General features: G+C 33.6%; 3 protein-coding genes across 4 annotated transcripts; 2 read left to right on the forward strand and 1 right to left on the reverse strand.

Annotated features, from left to right (window-relative positions):
- Window positions 1-40: 40 nt before the first annotated feature.
- Window positions 41-3550, forward strand: LOC106708410 (26S proteasome non-ATPase regulatory subunit 8). Its single transcript, XM_014499909.2, has 5 exons — window positions 41-246; window positions 473-648; window positions 2194-2401; window positions 2487-2657; window positions 3386-3550. Exons 1-5 carry the CDS (start codon window positions 139-141, stop codon window positions 3527-3529), a joined length of 807 nt encoding a protein of 268 aa, XP_014355395.1. The 5' UTR covers window positions 41-138; the 3' UTR covers window positions 3530-3550.
- Window positions 3551-4049: 499 nt separating this feature from the next.
- On the reverse strand, window positions 4050-21417 carry LOC106708375. 2 transcript variants are annotated; one of them, XM_045680836.1, is made up of 20 exons: window positions 21296-21417; window positions 20548-20820; window positions 19573-19823; window positions 19226-19348; window positions 18446-18526; window positions 16880-16960; window positions 16630-16644; window positions 16280-16336; window positions 15648-15869; window positions 15130-15274; window positions 14451-14610; window positions 14064-14231; window positions 12686-12923; window positions 12240-12363; window positions 11515-11731; window positions 10630-10828; window positions 9426-9598; window positions 9015-9215; window positions 4323-4444; window positions 4050-4243 (listed from the first exon to the last, which is right to left on the reverse strand). In XM_045680836.1, exons 1-20 carry the CDS (start codon window positions 21322-21324, stop codon window positions 4129-4131), a joined length of 2994 nt encoding a protein of 997 aa, XP_045536792.1. In that variant the 5' UTR covers window positions 21325-21417; the 3' UTR covers window positions 4050-4128. The 2 variants fall into 2 exon arrangements, with proteins under 2 accessions (XP_045536792.1, XP_045536793.1); XM_045680837.1 differs by lacking the exon at window positions 16880-16960.
- LOC106708437 (nuclear valosin-containing protein-like) lies at window positions 4562-7486 on the forward strand. Its single transcript, XM_014499946.2, has one exon. It carries the CDS (start codon window positions 4697-4699, stop codon window positions 7319-7321), a length of 2625 nt encoding a protein of 874 aa, XP_014355432.2. The 5' UTR covers window positions 4562-4696; the 3' UTR covers window positions 7322-7486.
- Window positions 21418-23354: the final 1937 nt, after the last annotated feature.

Below are 23354 nucleotides of genomic sequence, written 5' to 3' on the forward strand. Positions count from 1 at the left end.
TTCTTTTCAAGACATTTCAAAGTCTAAGTTATGGCAACACAACACCACAATCTGATCTGAACCTGAATAAGCAAAAACTAAATCAGTCTTACAAAAGTAAATTTTTCTTTTTAAATATCATTAAAGTGAATTTTCCAAATGGCTTCTCTCAAAGATGTAGCTGCGTTGTATCAAAATCTTAAAACAGAATGGTCTAAAAAACCTCGAAAACTTGACAAGTGCGGAGAGTTGTTAAACAAAATAAAGGTAAGATGACTTGTCATAATATTTTATTGTTTTCTTTTACTTTAGTCATTATTTTCTACATTTTCATCGATTCAATAGAATTAAATAACATATTATTCACCAAAATTTGATTTATTACCCAATTAAAATTAATAACCTAGATTCGAAATAGTAAATCAGTTTACGCAATAAAAAATTAGATGTTTTATTTCTTAAGGCCTATTCAGATTTAAAATTTATCCCATAGGTAGCATTAACACAGCTGAGTTTTCTCCCGAGTAACAACGCAGCCGCTAATCAGAAAGAATTGATCCTTGCGAGAGATGTACTTGAGATTGGTGCACAATGGGCAGTTGCAAGCAAAGATGTAAAAGCCTTTGAAAGATACATGTCACAATTGAAATGTTATTACTTTGATTACAAGTAAGTACTTACTACTATTCATATTCTCTTAATAAGTTTGTTTTCAATGAAATAGACAAAATATTAGGTCCTTACATATGAAATTGGCGTTTTGTATGGGAGGAACAAAAAGTCGAATATTTTTTCATATAATATATTTAATTAATCAAAGTATAAACCATTATTTTCTATGCACTTTTGCCATCTCATAGGTAGTTCATTGATCCCTTTACTAAAAAAAACAGTCGGACGGGAATCAATAAAATCTTTGAAGGCGATTTGGACTGCCCCATCGGAGTTGAATTTTTTCCCTTGCAAGAAGTTATCCAAATTTCGAAAAAAATGGTAATCTGTTGGAGCAAGGTCCGGGGAGTACGGAGGATGTCTTAGACTTTCCAATTGAAGCTCTTCTAATTTAGTAGCCCTCTGTTGCGCAGTGTGTGGTCTAGCGTTGTCGTGAAGCAGCAGTGGCGTGGAGCGATTGACCAGCCTAGATTGTTTAGCCGCTAGCTTTTCCATCATGGTTTGCAATTGCTGACAATAGACATCAGCCGTAATAGTCTGGCCAGATTTGAGAAAACTGTAATGAACAATACCGGCACTAGTCCACCAAACGCTTACAAGTAACTTTTTTGGGGTTAATTTTCGCTTGGGGCAGGATTTGGCTGGCTGGCCAGGATCCAACCATTGCGCTGAGCGCTTCCGATTATCGTAAAGAACCCATTTTTCATCACAGGTAATGATTCGGTTTAAAATACCTTCATTATTGTGCCGGTTTAGTAATGTAACGCAACAGTCGACGCGCGTTTGCCGGTTTGCTCCAGTCAATTCGTGAGGTACCCACCTTTCAAGCTTTTTAATCTTCCCAATTTGCTTCAAGTGAATTAAAACAGTTTTATCACTAACATCGCAGCCTGCAGCTAACTCGGACGTGGTTTGCGATGGATCCGCTTCCACAATAGCCTTCAACTCTTCATTATCAACTTGAGTCTCAGGCCGTCCACGGGGCTTGTTCTGCAGATCGAAATTTCCAGAACGAAAACGTTGGAACCAAAAACGAACTGTGTTTTCTTTTGCAACACGACCGCCATACACATCATTCACCCTTCGAGTCGTTTCCGCAGCACTAGTGCCACGGCGGAACTCGTACTCGTAAATAATGCGATATTTTAAGTTTTCCATTTTGTAAAATGAGTGACGCAAACAGAAAAAACAGAAGAAAAAAAACAAATGAATGACGGTCATCGAACCACAAATACATGAGTCTATAGCTGTACAAATTTGAATTTTGAATTCCTTACCAAAGAGGAGAAATTCGTGATTAAAGTGGCCAATACGAAAAACGCCAATTTCATATGTAAGGACCTAATATATGAGTGTATTGCCACTCTTAGTTGTTAAAAGATTACTTAATGGATGAGTCCCTCAGTCATTAAAGAGAAAAATAAGCACTAAAGGAATGTTTATTTACCCATGAAACTATTGTGGAGGTTTTAGCTTTATGTAAGCCATCATTACCAATTTGTACACAGTTTTATTTTTACATACATTAAACTTATTCTACAGAGACCACTTACCAGAATCTGCATTCATGTATCAGCTACTTGGTCTAAATCTGCTATTTCTATTGGCACAAAACCGAGTAGCAGAGTTCCACACAGAACTTGAACGTCTCCCAGTGGATGTGATCAGAGCAGATCCATATGTGAGACATCCATTAGCACTTGAACAATATCTGATGGAAGGAAGTTATAATAAAATCTTTTTAGCAAAGGTATGTAATGTATAGAATTTTTTTTTTAAACCTATACTTTAATATGTTAAATGCTGTATTCAAATTCAAATTTTCCCCATCACAGGGTAATGTACCGGCAGAGAGTTATACATTATTTATGGACACTCTGTTAGAGACAGTTCGTGGAGAGATTGCGGCCTGCATTGAGAAGGCCTATCTGAGCATCCCATGTGGTGAGGCAGCAAGGCGACTCAATCTCCCATCACAAATGGCTGTTCTCGAATATGGAAAGAAGGTATATTAAAATATATCCATCCTCATCAATATGTATTCATGTGAATTTTATCAAAACACTTTTAAAATAATTATTTTGATTGGGAACACATGCAAAAGAGCAACTTTGAAAGCCCAAGGCATTCAGTTTTAACTAAAAAGTCTAACTGTTACATTAAAACTGTGCTTGTTGTAAGCAAAACTAGCTACTGTGTGTAACAGACTGACATATCAAATTTTGCCTACACATGCACAGTTTTAACAATCCAGTCCAGCAATTCAAGTCAAAGATCAAGGGTAATATATGTCATAAAAAGCTATTTCAGACACAGTTATAAAATAGGGGAATTTATAGAAGGGCCAATTTAAAGACCACATTTGACATCTATAAGTTTTAGCTTCATAGAGGAGGTCAGCTTGAAATTATTAATTAAAGTGAATTAATTGATACAAACTTCAAATATATATAAATAGATTTCAGTTATTATGAAAGATTGATGTTTTCGTTCGATTCAAACACTGCAATGATGTTCGATGGATGGTTATTATTCCAATAAACCAATTCTACACAAAGTACAAAAAAAATGGTTTATGCCCGCCGTTGTAAATTACATTATTATGTTGTCGAATTTTGATGAATTTTTAAATGTGGTAGGGCCTATTGTCTTAAAACAGAGTAAAATCGACACACCATTTAACAGTGCCGTTTTTGGCATTTAAAGCATTAATTTTTTCCACTCATTTCTGTAGCGTAATTGGGTGTTGGGTGCGGACAACTGCTATCATTTCAACGCAGCTGACGAGGCGAGCGCCGCGGCCGCAGGTGTGTTGCCATCCGCCGAGCTTGCGGAACAAACCATCGAATACGCTAGACATCTAGAAATGATTGTCTAGATACCTATATTTGTAATCTTTCATCAATAAAATTATTTAAATTTAATGTGGTTTTTATCATCATACATCTGTAAATGCATTATTAAAGTTGTGAAAAACACAACACACTTGTAAGGGTACGCAGATATTATAGGTTTCCCTTTTCAATTAAATCAAAACAAACATTAAGTCTGTTATGAGTTTGTCAGCGCAAGATAAATGAAAAACCGCAAGTTTCCACTGCTTAAAACATCAGCAAAACCATATTTTAATCTGTTTAAAAAATGAGTTTTAAGAAATTTATAGGCAAAATAAAACACAACCTTCGTACTCTTCGACTTATAATTAGATACAAGATAACATTACGAGAACGTAGCAGTATATGAAATACACTTAGAGGAAACAAATTGTTGAAAATATCTCTGTAGAAAGAGTCTACTTCGAATGGTTAAAAAGAGCCAAAGAGCATGGTTAATACCGAAAATAATTTAACCACCATCATCATTAAAAATAAAGAGAAAAGGTCATCTCTGCACTGCAACTTTTTCTAAAGAGATAAATTACATAAACTCTTAACTTTTAAAATGAATTCATAAATCATATACTACACATTTTTTTTCTTATGTGACTAATTCGCTTGAAGATGTATTGATCATGTCAGCTGGATTCAATTTGACTATATCTGTAAAGAATTGTAAAGCGTCTTTAATATTCCAGTCTTTCTCCTCCAGATACCTGAAACGAATGTTAAAATTAATGTTCCTATATCCATATGACTTAATCTAAGTTTAAAAAAATTATAAATAATTTTAACCTTTCACTATGCGGTCTATCTAATTCAGTTAAATTCATAAAAATATTTACGAGGTGATCCTTCGTATCTGTATCGGGCGGAGTATCCAATGATACATTTAAAGTTCTCTTTGATAAAGGTATCTGAAATATAAAACATATTCTTGTTAAATCATCATTTAATCAAGACAATTCATTTATTACAACATTGCATTATGTTATTAAGTGTTTTATATTCTGACATTTTATGTGAACGCACCATTTTTAATTTTTTATAGTGGCAACAATTTATCAATCCATTGATTCGGCGACGCCGCTGTCAAACATTACGAGTTACGACGAAGACAGTCGAAATCATTAATATATCCAAAATAAAAATAGTTTCGCGTGTAAAATATGAAGAAGCATCAGACTAGGCAAAAAACTCTTAATGATCCTATAATTGTGTCACGAGTGAAGAATTATTTGGCAGAAAATGTGGATAAAACGTTCGTCGATGTCAGCCAAATGGCGCGTTCTCTAAAAGAGCGATATCGTGAATACAGCAATAGAAGCGATAACGCATTCTGTCAGATGGTCGAAAGTGCTTACAAGGTGGTTTTACAGAGTTACGGTTTGGACGGCGCGACAACTTCAGAAGGTTCGGAAGAGGAATCTGACATAGAATTATTAGATGAAAACAACAGTGCACTCAACAATCGGTTATTAGCGATGTACAAGATGCAAGATAAAAAACGACCGGCGACCTCCCGCAGAGCTACAGATAAATCGGGCGAGCCTATTGACATTCTGAGCAGTGATGAAGACGGCAGCGCGGCACCAAAATTACCAAAAATCAGCGATCAAATTACTATAACCCCTCATATAAATTTGACAAACGCTACGCGTAATACTAATACGTCGGCAGAAAGTACTAATAAACAGACAAATACACAGCATCCTGTTGAAAAAAAACGAAAGGCTGACACTAATAAAAATCCTATAACAAAAAAGAAATTTGAAATAGGTGAAGCTAAAAATGTTAAGGTTAGTTTTGAGGACATTGGCGGGTTGTCAGATATAATAACACAAATTTGTGACTTGATATTGCACATGAAACATCCAGAAGTGTACAAAGAACTGGGTATAAAGGCTCCTAGAGGGGCTTTATTACATGGACCACCGGGCACAGGGAAAACATTGTTAGCACATGCTATAGCTGGTAAGCTTCAGTTGCCACTTATTGCAGTCACTGGCACTGAGTTAGTTGGGGGTGTATCCGGAGAGTCAGAGGAGCGGATACGTGAACTATTTGAGCGGGCAGTGTCTGTAGCACCATGCATCTTATTTATTGATGAAATAGACGCAGTGTGTGGTAATAGGATACATGCCCAAAAAGACATGGAGAAGCGTATGGTAGCACAATTACTGGCAAGCTTGGATAGTCTTAGTGAAAATAATACCTCTATACTAATACTTGCTGCTACAAACAATCCTGATGCATTAGATCCCGCTTTAAGAAGGGCAGGTCGCCTTGAACAAGAAATAACCTTAGGTATCCCAAGCTTAAAAGCGAGGAAGGAAATTTTAGAGATTTTATGTAAAAATTTAGCTTTGTATGAGGATGTGAATATGAATGTTCTGGCTCAAATTACTCCAGGTTTTGTTGGAGCTGATATACAAGCTCTTGTAAATAAAGCTAGCACATATGCAATTAAAAGAATTTTCAAAGAAATTCAAAATAAGACAAAGTTGCAACCTGCGATTATTCCTCAGGAAGAAGTTGAACCAAAAGATAATGTCAATAAAATTCCAAATGGAGACCAAGGTAATGAAGAGCCCGTGCAGAATGAAGAAAAGAATGGGGATAGTCCCCAAGAAGGAGAAACTGTACAAAAGGATGAATCAGAAGTACCATTAGTAGAAAACCCTCCTGAACCTGTAAATGTCTTTGAAACGAGTCCTGATGCTGTTGATGAAAAGGAAGTCCCTAATAATCCATTAAATGATGTTTTGAGTCTACTTGAAAATAGCATGCCTTACACTCATGAACAATTGACAGGACTTTCTATAAGACATGAAGACTTTACAAGAGCCTTGAAAACAACAAAACCTTGTGCCGTCCGGGAAGGTATAGTCACTGTACCAGATGTGACATGGGATGATGTTGGCTCTTTAAATCAAGTTCGCAAGGATTTGCAGATGGCAGTTTTAGCACCAGTAAAGTATCCTGAGCAATTGAAGAAGCTTGGCTTGCAAGCTCCCAGTGGTGTTCTGCTTTGTGGGCCACCTGGTTGTGGTAAAACATTACTGGCTAAAGCTGTTGCAAATGAAGCCGGAGTGAACTTTATATCAGTTAAAGGACCAGAATTATTAAACATGTATGTAGGTGAGAGTGAAAGGGCAGTACGGACGTGTTTCAGACGTGCGAGAAATTCGGCACCGTGCGTTATATTCTTCGACGAGTTTGACGCGTTATGCCCTAGACGTACGTCACAGGATCACAATGGAGCTGCAAGAGTTGTAAATCAGCTGTTGACAGAAATGGATGGTATTGAAAGCCGTGAAGGTGTGTTCGTTCTGGCGGCGTCAAATCGACCAGATATCATAGACCCTGCGGTACTTCGACCAGGGCGTTTGGACCGCGTTATGTACGTTGGTATGCCAGCCAGAGAAGATAGATATGATATACTACGAAAATTAACTAAAGAAGGTACTAGACCACGGTTAGCACCTGATGTACAAATATTACAAGTTATTGCGGAGATGACAGAAGGTTATACGGGTGCAGATCTGTCCGGCTTAGTAAGATTGGCCGCTACAAATGCTTTAACAACTCACATTACAAATGGTACTTTAGATCAAGATATTTTTGTCACATTTGATGATTTCCAAGCAGCTCTTACTAAATGTAAACCCTCGGTATCAGCAAAAGAGCAAATACATTACGAAAAACTGAGACTAAAGTATTCAGGGATAGATGAAAAGGAAATGGAAATGGAGACGGAGCCAACAAACGAGGAATCAATGGATACAGTGTGAGAATCATTCAGTAGTTGGATTACACATTCTTAGTTCATTTCTATTTATATTGAATCTTACGATGTAAGCATAAGTAATAGTGCCAAGTGTTCATTTAAGCTATATTTTGTTGTTTAGATCTGTTAAATTGAATATCTTTGATACATCTACATTCCTGAGAGTAGTCATGCAAAATAACTCTGTATACAATAATATTGTTCAAAAATTTATTTGTTATGGAGTGATTAATTGAATATTTCGTTTCGTATTGTATTGGTGTATTCTAATGGTTTTCAATATTCTTTATATGCAAATGAGTGATTATTTTTGGTAGTTAATATCATAGTCATATATAAATTACTGCACTTATAATCCAGTGGAATAAAAAATAAAAATATTATTTTTGAACATGGTTTTTATTACTGTTTATTGCATGTTTTCTCCAAGAGTAAAATTGTGTTATCATAATTATATAATATGAATTTTAATAAATAAAACTTTTGTATAAACATAGTAAATACACATTTCTATGGACTACTATATTAAAGGAAAAAACATTATTCACACAATTAAATAATTAACCACAATTGTAACAAGTGAAAGTACACTTTTTATTTCAAAGTAACACATTCTTATTTAACGTACTATTATAAAGGTTAACTTTTTATCGCTAAATCTCGCTTCAATTCTTAGATTTGCGTGACCAGAGAGTTTACTTTCTTAATTTGAGAAATGTTATTTTTACAGTAAAGGTGAAAAAAATGTAATGAAAGAGAGATGAAGCATAGCATTTCAAAAATATAGACGTGAGTAATCAGCTCTGAACCGATTCAAATTTTAAGGTCATATAGACTTGAACCGATGAGCTGCAGCTCAACAACTAAATCGTCAGATGACGGCTCATTGTGATGTATACTACAACTACGCCGACGTGCCGCGAGTTGCTTGGAACTCTAATTATAACTCCAAGAACGACAACAACAATAAACAATTACACAACAAATTAAGTTGAACTGTGAACCAGTTAACTGATCTGCTTCATACATGGAAACCGTGAGCTGATACAGATGATCAATTTTGTTGAGGTTCCCATATGACTACTGTTTACAAACAATGAGACCGAGGAAATGTTTTTGAGCAGTACGTCAATTACACTCAACACCAAACAATCGATGAAGTGATGTCAATTTCATTGTTACGCAAAGTCTTAACAATTGAGTTAACGATAAATCATCTAAAGTGTTCGAGGTTATTTTTTGTTATTTGCCTGCGGTTGTTTTTTGCGGTATATTGCAAGTCGCAAGGAATATCTTTTTTTTTAACAATTTTTACAAGGTTTTTTATTTTGTGCGCTAGAATCTCTGCATCAATTTATATCTCGACGATACCTAAACTTACGCGCAGCGTAACGAGAGAAAACCTTCATTTTAGTTTGAATTAAACTGTATAACTAACAAGAGGTCGCCCGCGATTTCGTCAGCGCAGAAAAAAGTAGTCTATAATATGCCTGTGTGCATTAGCTACCTTCCCATCAAAGCCTTGTCAAAATCGGTCCAGCCATTCCGGAGATTACTCGGAACAAACACAGCCTTGCGGACAGACATACAAAGATAAAAATTAAAAAAAAAATCATTTATACGAAATACGATTTTTTTGATATCACATAAATATTCCAATTTTATTAATGAACATAGATTAAAAAAAATTAACTCACCGCTGTCTTCGTAAACGATTGTTTGAGATATTCCTCTGAGGGAAGGTCCCAGTACACCATATCGTTGCGTATTTTGTATTCAACGTTGTCACTTGTATAGAGAAGTACAGTTTTGCTGAACGCTAACATTGGTTCATCTTCTGCTAAACTGTCTGTTGTTATTTTTAATACACCGCATATGGTGATAATAGTCGATGTATTCTAAATAAATAATTAATAATATTAGAGAAAAAAAATTCAATGGTAGACGCCAGCAACGACAACATCTACCACGACCACAAGGAAAACAGTCGTCAACTGGAAGTAAGATAAGTGTGGTGCAGGAGGAGGCATAAGGAAGGGATGGGAAGGGGGAATATTCTCTTTCTGTGTATTTCCTGCGATTGTGTACTTTACTTTCTATAGACTTACCGTATGTGTCAAGACGTCCACAGTGAATGATGTAGGATCATGTTGTAAATTCGGCAATTTCTTCAACAATTTAACTATTTTCTTCGCAGTGGATAGACATCCGCCGATCATGTCGCCCGTTTGACGGTTAAATAAGAATAGAGCACGGTTTCTTCGCCACACTGACTTACTTACTATAAACAATAATAAATTAATAAATTAACCGTATTTTTTAAGTTTTTACAAAAGAAATGAGAGAGAGATAGAGAGAGGGGGGATAACATAATTTTTTTAGTTTTTACAAAAGAAATGAGAGAGAAAGAGGATAACATTATTCATTAAAGCTTTCTAGCAGACAGAACATTACTAAATAACTAATGGCGAATAAAAGACATAGGCAATTCTGACTTCATTTGGCACATTCCAAGTATATCACTCTCATTTCAAAGTTATATATGGACAAACATATTTTGCTATGAATAAAATTTCAACAATGGTAGATAGCAGCAACATCAGTTGCACGAATTGTCCTCGCTCTGTGAAATACCACGACCTCACAGAAGACAGACGTCAAGTGGAAGTAATTCCACGTACAGTCTAATGAGTGTGCGTCCAAGAGATCTAGGAATTCGACGAAGGAAGTGACGCATAGGTAAGGGAAATATTATCGTTCTGACCGTCCCCTTCTCTGATTAAAGGTAGGCAACGCATCTGTAATGCGATTGTTTGTGGTTGTTCGTTTGCGACCTTTTAATAAAAAAGCTATTTAAATAATAAAATGTCATATCAAAATGTTATACATTATTTTTGTTATGCATTTTTTTATATTACAAGGTGGCAAACGAGCAAGCGGCTACATGAATCCGCCGAAATGGCGAAGCGACCGCTGCCATAGACATTCGAAATTGCAGATGCGTCCTACCCTCAATCGACGAAGGAGGAGACGCACAAAAAGAGAATATTTAACCTTCCTATGCATCTCCTCCATCAAATCCTCATCCCCTTCCCATCCTTTCCTTATAAGAAAAGAGTGGGAAGGGAAAGAGGACTAAAATTAGACCTCCAGCACCACACTCATCAGACTGTAGTTGGAATTACTTCCACTTGAGGCCTGTCTTCTGTAAGGTCGTGGTATTTCACTGGGCGAGGACAATTCCTGCAACTGATGTTGCTGACGTCTACCACTGTTAAAAAAACTAACTTGGATTAAGAAACTTTAACTTACATAATATAGGATTATAAGTGACAGTTAAAATGGCGTTAGTGTCGTACATATCTCCAATTAAATCTCTGTCTTGTGGCGGCGAGTCCAATATAGGGAAGTAAGTCTGTAGAAACTTATCCACTAATTCCTTCGCCAAGATGTCGCAGTAATTTTTATGTATTTTTGGCAAATCACTTTTGATTGGTATTTGTATTCCATCCTATAATATACATAAGTTTATTTGAAATTTAATAATAACTAGCTGTCGCCCGTAACTCCGTTCGCGAGGATTAAAAAAAACAATAATAAGCCTATGTGTTCTTCCGGACTATGTTCTACATCTATGATAAATTTCATCGAGATCCGTTGAGCCTTTTTGGTTTTACCTTCAAACAAACATCCATCCATCCATCTAAACTACTTTTAATATTATAAATGCGGATTATTTATGGATGGATGAATGTTTGTTTGAACGTATCTCCAGAACGGCTCAACGGATCTTGCTGAAATTTGGCATAGATGAAAAACATCGTCAGAAAGAACACATAGGCTACCAATTAAGTGTTTTTTTAATTCCGCGCGGAAGTAATCGCGGGCAATGGCTAGTAATATTATAATTGCGAATGTTTGAATGTATGGATGGATGAATGTTTATTAGAAGATATCTCCAAAACGGATCAACGGATTTCGATGAAATTTAATATAGATGTAGAACATAGTCTAGAAGAAGACATAGTGTTTTAATTCCGCGCCAACAGATTCGCGGACGACAGATAATCAATTAATAATTTAACTATCTGTTGACATTTGTCAAATTATCAAAGAATTTAGTTTACATTAGTTATAAGTTTATAACATACCTTATATTAGAACTTTAAGACATTAAAAAACATATTTTTTACTTACGATTTCTTGTAACATAGGAAACAACATTTTTGCAACTTTAATATAATCCTGCGGGTCTCTGTAGTCTGTACAAAGGGGGTTCCCCTCCAGTGTTAGCGACTTTAATTGTAACTTCCTACAGTTTAATAATACTGTAATTCTTTCTATATTATTATATGATATGTCTAAATATTGAAGTAATGGTGTTGTATGTTGGAGATCGAAACCTTCTATAGAGCTGGAAATAAACGATTACAAAATTATAGTACAATTCATGACTCGCATAATACTCCATACTTTTCACCCTTATAAGGAGATGTGAAAGGGAATTGGATTTAAAGGAAGAGACACCTAGGAAAGGGAATTTTCTTCCTATGAGTCCCCTCCTGTGTCGAGTAAAGGTAAGCAATGCATCTACAATTGTGGAGATCTATGAGCAGCTCTATATATATGATATATTTTCAATATATTTTCTTTTTTAAAAAGATAAGTTGACAAATATATTGTCATTCCTTTTATTCCCTTTGAAAAGACAGTTTTTTTTCTTTATTTTTTTTTTTGACTTTATTCTAAAATAATAAAGTGGTTTAGGTAAAATTAGATTTTAGTTTATTTTGATTAGGTTAATTGAAAATTATATATTGTAAAATTTTCAATCAGATTTCTTGTTTTTTTTTTTTTTTTTAATCTCACTTGCATATGTATATCTTAATCTAATTTAATTTTAATATGTAAGTAATACTTACGTAATTCTATTGTGAGATAATACAAGATGTGTGAGATTCTTCCACACAATGGAGACATGCAAATCTATGATACCAATTTGATTACTTATGCGATTCAGTGGATAGTAAATAAAGTGGCTTACATCTGAAAAAAATAACTACAAAATATAATATTGTCGGATTACATTACATTTTTTTTAAATTCTTGTTTTTTAAAAGAATACATTATGTGGCTATAATATGACAATTTTCTTTTGATTGGACATTCTCCCATTAACGAAAAATATTTTTGATCAAAAATAATTTAGAACAAAATAGATTTTTTTTTTTTTTTTATAAAATGTTGGATTATTATAAGTATTAAAGATTATTTCATGAAAACATTGAAAAATAGACAGAATTGTTGTAATTATAATTTACTAGATTTAACCAAAAAAACTAGTCAAATAAAACCGTTAAAAAATTACCTGGTTGTAATGTAAACTGTTGCAGATTTAATTTATTTTCATGTTCAAGGCCACGCATTATTTGTTGCCTGAGAACTACCTTGGGCTGGAAGTTTAGGGTCTTGATGTCTAGATCGATGTCATATATAGTAATGTTTAAGATGACATCTTCTTTGCGCGCGGTGAAGCCCAGCTTGTGGATAGCGATCAGCGCTGGACGAGATCTTATCACGAGGAATTTGCATTCCGTTGGTGTGAACTAACATCACATAAGGAAATAAGAAGATTTTTTTTTAACTTTATGCAAAGTGTCGACTTCAAATTGTTATAAATAGGGTGTAGTTTATAGATTATTTGATTTTATTGTTTTTTTTTTTTATTATTTTATGTTTTAATAATAATTTTTATAATTATAATTGTAAATTTAATTGTACTTTTGGAATTTTAAAGCGTTGTTTTAAGATTTTATAATATTTTTTATTTATAGTTCGGAAATTAAACAATAAAGAAATAAAGAACATCCCCACTAACACATGTTAGGGGAACAAAAGGGAGGCGTAGCACCGTCCAGAAAAAAAAAACACCACATAGTAATTTTAGTTGTACGAGCTACAGTTATTGCTAATGTTTTAAGTTAGTATTGATATTATTTAGTCTTTCGAGTCGGATATATAGAATTAAGTTAAACAATATAATTAAAAATGACATATTTTATTCTAGGCTTACTTTCCACTACGCGATTAATCCCGCGACCTAGTGGAAATTAAAATTTCTCATACAAAAAGCTATCGTGGCTAGTGAAAAAAATTATTTAGGTCAGACAGGGGATTTACTGAGCTATTAACGTAAATGAGAACAATTTGACCACTAACTACTGTATATCTTACTAATATTATAAATGCGAAAGTTTAGATGGATGGATGTTTGTTTGAAGGTATCTACAGAACGGCTCAACGGATCTGGATGAAATTTGGCATGGATATACAAAATAGTCTGTAAGAACACATAGGTAACTTATTAGTTTTGTTTTTAATACGAAGAAATCACGGGCGACAGCTAGTAATTTATAAAAGCAATATATAGGAGAGCGTCGGTGGCTCAGGGGTTAAGGCACTTGACTTGTCATCTGTAGGTCCTGGGTTCGAATCGCGTCATGTACCAATGTGTTTTTCGATTTTCGATTTACTTATGTACCTACATTTATCCGATGTTCTTATGGTGAAGGAAAACATCGTGATATAACCAGCACATATCTGAGAAGACATTCAGTGATATGTGCGAAGTCAACCCATGTGGTTGACTATGTCCTAGTCATCCCTAACTTAGTGTAGGCTCTGAGCCCCTCAGTGGGGACGTATAGTGACCTGATGATGATGATATATAAGATATTATAACGTACCTCTATGAAGCAAGGCACAAAACTCTTGCCTTTGAGATTCTCCAGCAAAGTATCTAACACATCTTCTTTACTCCACGTGTTAGGATATCCTTTGACACTTAACTGAATAAAGATATTTCCTCTCTCATAAACTTCTTCCATTTGTTCTTGTTCCATTATCATTGCACTCTAAAATAGCCACGGATAGCATATTTAATACCTATTTCCACTATGTGTCTATTAAAGTTATTATGTATTCCGGACAGTCGCGTATAGAGTCGCACGGCAAGGTGCTTAGTGGAAATTGGAACTAACTTTGTAATTTAAAAAAAATTACAACTGTATCAAGTTTAAATTAATATTGATGAAGTAACAAAGTATCTTAGATTTGTTTTCTTGGATAATTACCTTAGAAACTCTAGCGCCAACACTTTTCCTTACAACAATGTGATTCTTCCACGGCCAATGGTCTAAATAAGTTGTTACAATTTCATCAGAACTATTTATTATGTCCTCTCTCATATGAACGGGGATGTATTTATTAGATTCATCTTCACCCACTACTTCTCTATGAAAAGAAATGTACATATTTGTACATAATTACGAAAAAAAAAACTTTTAAGCTACTAGGTTTTCTATACCATAAGCGGCGATTTGAATCAGCAAATGAAGATGCTTGGCCTATTTTTAGTCGACAGAGGAGAGGACGCACAGAAAGAGGATATTTCCCCTTCATATGCACAGCGTAATGGAAATACAGAACTCAAATATATTTATCTATCTATATATATAAAAGAAAGTCATGTTAGTTACACTATTTATAACTCAAGAACGGCTGAATCGATTTGACTGAAAATTGGTGGGCAGGTAGCTTAGAACCAGGAAACGGACATAGGAACTTTTTTATCTTGTGTGCATTTCTTTTATTCCGCGCGGACGGAGTCGCGGGTAAAAGCTAGTATTATTATAAAAACACAAGTATTATTATTAAAAGAAAAAAGATTCTTACTAAAGTTAGATTAAAAAAAAAGTGTGCGCTCTCTCTCTTGCTCTTATGAGTGAATGAATGATATAAATGAATGAATACCTGATAGCTTGTTCTTTATTGAAGCTTAGATTTATAGTCAGCTTTGGTTTCTTAGGCTGAGTGAGTGGACCAAGTCTGTCAAACGCACTCTGACGTCTCTGTCCTACTTTACATATATCCGGAGATGACGAACTTTCGCGTCCCTCTGAAATAAACAAAAACATTAAAAAAATCTATTTTTTGAAGTTTTAAATATATTTTGGAGGTTGGTTTGTTGCTTTCAATTAACTATTGCACATATAATTAGAAAAAAAAAAACTATTAGCAAATTGAATGAAATCATTCCAAACTAAACCAATCCAAAAACCATAAACGTAGGCCCATTTGTTTCGTTTATGGTTATTGAAAAATCCAAATAAATTCACTCTTGCTATCGCAAACAGAGTTAAGTGATCCCCTTAGTATAGATTGAGTCTTTAGTAGAAAGAAGAAACCGTTAGTGACCATTTAAGGTTTACATGGCTTTAGGCCAAGTTCGCCATTAACCGTTTTTTCGTATTAAGCGGTTTCTGTATTACCTTCAATAGCTTTATTTACTTCACCATCTTCGGTGAAGAGATCTGAAGGTGAATATGGTTGAGATGGTACAGTAACTGGTACTTCATTATTTATATACGTCGATGTGTTTGTTGGGAAATTACTGTCCGTATATATCTGCTGTTGAGTAAATGTCTGTTGGTTCGTTTGCATTGGTATTATATTTGTCATAAGACCTGGATTGTTGGGCATGTAACCTGGAACTAATTGTTATTTTTATTTTAAAACTATAATTGTTATTTTTATTTTTAAACTAACAACAGTTAAAAAAACACAGACTAATTGAGAACATACTACTTTCGGTTAAAAACAAAGTTCAGTTCATACAACTTTGGTTCACATTGAATTACACGCTGTCACGTTATATTTAAAAAAAAAAACCAAAAAAACTTAATCAAACTATTTATTTTAATAATTTTTATTGTTAAAAACTATCGGAAATATTAAAAATAAAACAATTTTTTTTTAATAAAAATAAAGGTCCGAGTAGAGCATAAATGTATAGTAATTTAAGGAATAGATTCAGACAAATGTTGAGCGTCGACGAACAAAATAGATAGATTACTGGCAATACATAAAAATTGTAAACTAAAAAAAAATATATTGAACTTACATTGAGGTTGAATAGCTCCAAAGTTTGCCTGTTGCAGCAAAAACGTCAACGGGACTCCTAGCAAATAAAAATTTACCTTACCAAATGTATAAATTTACAAAGTTTACAAAGTAAATTTCAAACGAAACGAAATTTTTTTATTTACAGTCGAAACTAGATAAGCGATAATATATAAGAAAGAGTTATTGTACAGTTCCACCTCCATAAGCGAGGAACTTGGGTTAGAGAGAAACGAGAAAGAATATCGCGTTCACTTAGAGTCTCGCTTATCTGAGCTTTCACTGTACATATATAACTATAGAAAACAGTACTAAAATTGTGTTAAAAAGTAATTAGAGTTACTTTCTTACCACTCGGCAATGCACCTGAAACAAAATAATTATAAAATTAAAAAAAAAATAACAAAAAAAAACATATTACTCTATGTTTTTTTTTGTTATTTTTTGATAGTTAATGACTTGAATATGTTATTGTCCGAATGGAAGGAAATTTATGTATCGCAAGCATTTAAATAAGCATTTGGATTCGTACTTTCATTGTGACTAAGTATATAAGATGTGTTATTCGTATTATGTTAAACTAGCATTGTTATGTACTTACTTCTAGGTATAATGGGTTCTTGAGCATAGATGCTGTGATACAACATTTCTAAATTGGTTGTAAGGTATTTATCGGGGTCCACTGTAATGAACATTCGTTGTCACAAATCAATTAAATGAAAACATCATTTATAAATCTATATATATAAACTAGCTGTCGCCCGCGATTCCGTCCGCGCGCAGATAAAAAAAAATGAAAAATACATGTTGGCCAAGTCTCAGACCTACTGAATATGCTCACAAAATTTCATGAGAATCGGTCAAGCCGTTTCGGAGGAGTACGGTGACGAAAACTGTGACACGAGAATCTATATACTCGTATATAAAAGAAAGTCGTGTTAGTCACACTATTTATAACTCAAGAACGGCTGAATCGATCTGACTGAAAATTGGTGGGCAGGTAGCTTAAAACCAGGAAAGGGACATAGGATATTTTTTACCCCGTTTTCTATTTTTTGTTCCGCGCGGACGGAGTCGCGGGTAAGTGCTAGTCATTTATAAATCCATATATATAAAAGAAAGTCGTGTTAGTTACACCATTTATAACTCAAGAACGGCTGAATCGATTTGACTGAAAATTGGTGGGCAGGTAGCTTAGAACCAGGAAACGGACATAGGATAATTTTTATCCCGTTTTCTATTTTTTATTCCTAAAAGCTAGTCATTTATAAATTTATAATAAATAGAATTCAATAAAAATTAGAAATTATAACAAACATGAAACAAACATTTCGAATGAAAGAAGATTACATGTAGCTGAGATGAGTATGCTAAGATGGATGTGTGGTGTGACAAGAAAAGATAAAGTTAAGAATGTGTATATCAGAGGAAGTTTGAAAGTAACGCCAGTTATCGAGAAATTGAGGAGCAGAAGGTTAGCATGGTTTGGACATGTCATGGCGGGGGGATGATGATCAAATAAACAAAAAAGTAATGAGATTGAATGTGGACAGCCAAGAAAGTAAAAGACCAAAGAAAATATGGATAGATTGTGTGAAAGAGGATATGCGTAAGAAGGGGGTAAATTGATATATGACGGCTGATAGAGATGTATGGAGAAGTAGTACATACTGTGCCGACCCTCCATAGGGATAAGGGCAGGTTGATAATGAAATTATAACAAACATATGTAACAATATTTAACTTTATAAGGCTGTAATCATTGACTAAAACTGCTCTAAAGGGAGTCATATTTATATCAATTATAATTACTTGAATATTCCAAAATAACATCCATAGACAATAAAAAACATTGTCAGCCAATGAAATGTATATGTATAATTTCTTATTTCTATTGAATTCTTTCAGATATAAATCAAAATGTTTAAACTAGTAAAAATATTAATAGGCGACGCAAGCGTTACATTTAGTCACATTTCGTTACATGAAAGAAAAGGAAGATGTTAAAAATATGGAGAAGAATGTTTTAAAAAAACTATATTTATAAACAGCGATTTAATTAAATTATTAAAAGCATCTACTATTGGTGGTGTTAGCTTATTTCTTAATAAAAAAAATGTTGTATTTTTTTATTTCTTTGTACAAGTTTTCGTGAAAAGAAACTTACCCGTTGGTGGACACACAACATTGTGCATATTCTGGTAATTGTTTGATGCATTTGGTGTATTTGGAATTTTCTTTGGTTTTACTGAAATATAACAAAAATCCATGTTAATTTAATTAAAATTTTACTTAATTCCTTTTATATTATACCCATAGATTTGTAACTTAATCCGGAACACTAAAGAAAGGGGAAGAAAAATGTTTGTTGAGGGTGATTTCCTTCAGTGTTGTCTTTTGCAAAAGTATTTGAAAATCTATTATTATTATACATTTATGTATCTATTATATGTGTATCTATGGTTGAATTTTTAAGGCGCCTAAGTCCATAGACTGGAGGACTGTTTATTTAGCTGTTTTTCTGCTATTGTTAACCAAAATGAAGATAACTATAATTCACAAGAGAACTAAAAGAGTAAGCATTAGCACAGTTTCTGTAGCTAACCAAGATTAAAATATTTCCTAGGCTCTTCATTTATACACATACTAGCTTTTGCGCGCAGAATTAGAAAAATAAATTGATATTGAATATTAAGAATTCATCTTACTAATATTATAAATGCGAATGTTTAGATGGATGTTTGTTTGAAGGTATCTCCGGAACAGCTCAAGCGATCTTGATAAAATTTGCCATGGTTGTAGAACATAGTCAGGAAGAACATATAGGCTACTTATTAAGTTTTTTTTAATGCCGCATGGACAGAGTCGTGACAGCTATTAAGAATATTAAGAAAACAATATTATGTTTTTATACAAGTGTACAAACAGTGAAAACTTAGATAGTTACCTTGGTTAGTCAATGTTGGTATTGTCTTGAGAGGACTATTTGAAGTTGTTGCACCAATGTTTGTATTGGTGAGAGGTTGTTTCATCAAAACAGGAATCTGTGATCCACTGTTCAATTCATTAACTACAAAACGAACATATAAAGTTATCAAAACATACATACAATAACAGTGAATGTATGAATGGATAGATCCATACATACAAGAGTGATGTGAATAAGTTACATATTTTATGGGTCAATTTAAATTTAGAAACTAGTAAAAGCTGGACCGCTGTGAAATAAGATTCGGGTATAAAACATTTTAATCTATCAAAAATTGATTAATTTTGTAATAGTTTTCTAAGTACCTGATTTCTCTGGAATTTTCTCTTCTGTATTATTAAATGTAGTTTCATTTATGGAAGACTGTGTTGTATTTATAGATTTATTCTGTTCTTCATTTTGATTTTCATTTGGTGTTTTGGATTTTTCTTCATTTAATGTTGGGTTTTGTTCTTTATTTTGGTCGTTGTTGGGTTGCTCTTGTTGTTTCTGATTGAATTTCAATTTCTCTTGAGTTTTCTCTTGAATGTTTAGTAAAGGTTTTTTTAATGTTTGTCTGAAATAAAAGAATAATAGAAAATTTAAATTCAAACTGCTTAATACTATATGGTTAAAATCACACATCTATTAACAAACTGTAAATCCCCGACGAATGTCATAATCTATATATATAAAAGAAAGTTGTGTTAGTTGCACTATTTATAACTCAAGATCGGTCAAACTGATTTAGCTGAATATTGATGGGGAGGTCGCTTAGAACTAGATGGACATAGGAACTTTTTTTATAGCTCCATAGGCGAGAAACTCGAGTAAGACAGACACCTCTATAAGCTAGAAAAATATTGCGGTGACTTAGACTATTACTTATTCATGTTCGATTGACAGTTTTAACAGTGTTAGATGCCAGCAACAACGACATCTGTTGCATAAATGGGCCGGCTTGCCTGGCACAATACCATGACCACATGGAAGACAGGTGTGAAGTGGTGGTTTTGGTACCGCAAGCTTAATTTGTCTTCTTTCCCTTCCCACGCTTTTCTTAACAGGAAAAGATTGGAAATGGGAAATGGATTTGATGGAGGAGGAGATGCATAGGAAGGGAAATATTCTCTTTTTTGTGTGTCTCCTCCTCCATCAATTAAAGGTAGACAACACATCTACAATTACGGATGGCTATGGGCAGCGGTCGCTTCGCCATTTCGGTGAATTCAGGTGGCCACTTGCTCATTTGCCACTTTGTAATATAAAAAAATTGTATATGATAAAAAGAATAGGCTTACAGTGTTCCTTGTGCCTGTGTTTGAGCTAGAGGTATTGATGGTGAATTATCATCTGTCAAATCTGGTTCATGTTGTATTGAAGTGTTCATATCGATAACTTCACATGTACTTTCTTTCTTAACAATTTGTTGTCTTATAACTTTAGTATTATTTACTTTTTTATTTCCCGGTATATCAACATCTGCCCAGAATTGTGAATTTCTTAAAGGTCCATATCCTGGAACAAAACCTTTCCCTTGCTCCAAAAGCCTTTGCCTTTTACGTGCTCTATATCTGCAAATGAAACCTAATTCATTAGAAATGTATATATTATGACATATAAAATGTAAATGTAGACTGGTGTATTTGTACATTAATTTTGGATGTAACTCACACTGACTTTTAACTTAAAATATCTCAACAAAATTTATTTTAGTGTAGAATAACCAATAGATTTTGTAGTAACAAATGTGGATTATCCTTATTATAATCTGTTTTATAAAAGCAATGTTCAAAGCATGAAAGAGATCTAAAACTGTCTTGATAACATACATAATTTGCCAGTGTAAGCAATATCATAATTTAAATGTTTTGTATTTTTGATTTATAAGTATTTAAAATTATATCGTAGTTATTAAGTATTCTGATTTGACTTATTATATTTATCTTAATTTTAATAAATAAATAAATCATCTGTATTTTATATGTCCAGATACGATTAAGTATTTAATTAAATAAAGTGAGGCGAAAAATTCATAAAAAACAGCACCTTTGTTTTTTGCTTAAGGGAGCATTCATATCTATTTACTTATTAATGAGGTAATAACCTTTAAAATAAAATTTCAAGGGGTAAAAGTATTTAAAAGTGATATTTGGAGATATTTTTTGATGATTGACATTGACATATTAATATTTTGTTATTGTTTATGTTTTCAAATGCTCTTTGGTATGTTATCTCTGGCATGGTTTATGGCCTTCAGTGTTGCCTTATTGGCACGTACTTACCTGAGTATTTAATAGGTAAAAACTCTTCTAATTAATTGATAAACGAATATTGTATTTTAAATATTAATAAAAGTGTTGAACTAATAATGTTTTTTTCAATATTCATTCATTCCTTGTCCATATTAAAAGTTACACCTTTATCTGTAATATAATATGCCTTTATGTGCAAAACACAAATCATTGATTAAGAAGAAGGGGCTGTTATTATGATTACTATAACCAATGATAACTTTAGCAAAGTGGCCGCTACTCACACATCCAAAGGCGACTGTGAAAAGCCTAAGATCCAGATGCGTGTAACCTTAAATGGTTTTTTATCCTTTAATAGATGATAAATCCATTTCACACACCTTCCCCACAGGTTCCGATTGGAAATTAGATTCCATACGATTAGATCCTACCAGCTGCGTCATTTCGACAATTGAACACTTAATAAAACCACGAACTTCAAATGCAGACTGATTAATTTAAACTTTATTTAAAAGTACTCTAAATATACATATTTACAAATATCCGCCGCATCCACACTCACTTCCCACCCTTTCCATATTGGAAAAGATTTTGAACGAGAGGAGGATTAGGAGTCATACGTAAAGGTATTTTTTCGTATAGGTTATTTTTCTGTACGTTTCTTCATGTGTCCATTAAAAGGTAGGCGACGCATGTGCATCTTTTAACTTGCTATATCGGGAGATCGCGGCTGCGGCGAGTGAACGCCAGTGACGATCGCAAGGTGGGGCGGTGCTGGGTGGACGAGTAGTTGATGAATGCGCGTTAATCTTAATATTCTTTACCAATATAATATTAGATAGAAATTACTCCGTACACTGAATTTGATCGTATGCATACATTACTAAAATTTAAATAAAATATTGTACCAAGACATTTTCACTAGAGTCAATATAGTACAGTAGTACAAACAGATTTTCCATTGTATAAGACGGAGGTTGTTGAAATTTTTTAATATGTATTCATGAAAGAAAATTTAGTATTATCTCTGAGATCCTCAGGGTAACATGCACTCGACGCCGCGTTGTATATTGTAGCGACACAAAATGCAATATCGCTCGTTAAAACCACTTGACCTGCAGGTCTTACGGTTATACAGGCTGTTTTATTACAGCGGAGACACTTTACTGAGCGAAGATTAAAATAACAGGCAGATATTTTGCAAGAACAACCACTCAGCTGAGCCCCACGAGCCCGTCGCAGCGCAGATGAAAAAAAATATACAGCTTCTTTTTAGAAATATGAATTGGCAATGTAACTTGCTACTTATAATTTTGTATACGCGTTTTCTTTTCAAATATAGTCGCTGTATTTTTAATATGTTCCGTATTCAAAAATTGTATACGTTTGATATGAATTTGTGTAGGAAAATATAACGACTTGAGGGGCTATTCAGTATTCATTAATTACGTAAGGTTGAGTTTTACGACTATTGAATCTGTCCCCATGTGAGCGATATAAGGGATATGAGATTTTTTGAACCACCTCTTAGCCCTTCTTACATATGTTTCTATGCGTTTGTCAGAAAATGAAAATGTTAGATAAGAAAGTAATAATCCCAGGCCCTAACATCAGCTTTTCTTTCCGTTGAAATATGAAGATGACAAGAGGAGGTCAAGATTATGATGATATAACCTTTACGTCGCAAAGTTAAGAGTGTGTAAAAGTTAACTATTGTTTTGTCTCAACTAATTACGGTATGAAAAAGAATTAATTATGATTAATTGAACATCCTGTATAAACCTAACCTTCCACCTCCCTGCCATCCTATATTAAGAGTCCATCGAAATAAAAATTGGTAATTAAATAATTTG

The sequence above is a fragment of the Papilio machaon genome, chromosome 14 (genome assembly GCF_912999745.1).
Source record: "Papilio machaon chromosome 14, ilPapMach1.1, whole genome shotgun sequence".
Classification (NCBI taxonomy): Eukaryota; Metazoa; Arthropoda; class Insecta; order Lepidoptera; family Papilionidae; genus Papilio; species Papilio machaon.

Bases quoted from the DNA above. Each gene is read 5' to 3' on its own strand.
- LOC106708410 (XM_014499909.2), top strand. From the start codon at position 139: ATGGCTTCTCTCAAAGATGTAGCTGCGTTGTATCAAAATCTTAAAACA. The intron at 649-2,193 runs GTAAGTACTTAC...CTTATTCTACAG, and splicing joins TGTTATTACTTTGATTACAA to AGACCACTTACCAGAATCTG. The intron at 2,402-2,486 runs GTATGTAATGTA...TCCCCATCACAG, and splicing joins ATAAAATCTTTTTAGCAAAG to GGTAATGTACCGGCAGAGAG.
- LOC106708437 (XM_014499946.2), top strand. From the start codon at position 4,697: ATGAAGAAGCATCAGACTAGGCAAAAAACTCTTAATGATCCTATAATT.
- LOC106708375 (XM_045680836.1), bottom strand. From the start codon at position 21,324: ATGAATGCTCCCTTAAGCAAAAAACAAAG. The intron at 19,349-19,572 runs GTACTTAGAAAA...TTCGTTTTGTAG, and splicing joins GAAAATTCCAGAGAAATCAG to TTAATGAATTGAACAGTGGA. The intron at 4,244-4,322 runs GTTAAAATTATT...CATTCGTTTCAG, and splicing joins GATAGACCGCATAGTGAAAG to GTATCTGGAGGAGAAAGACT.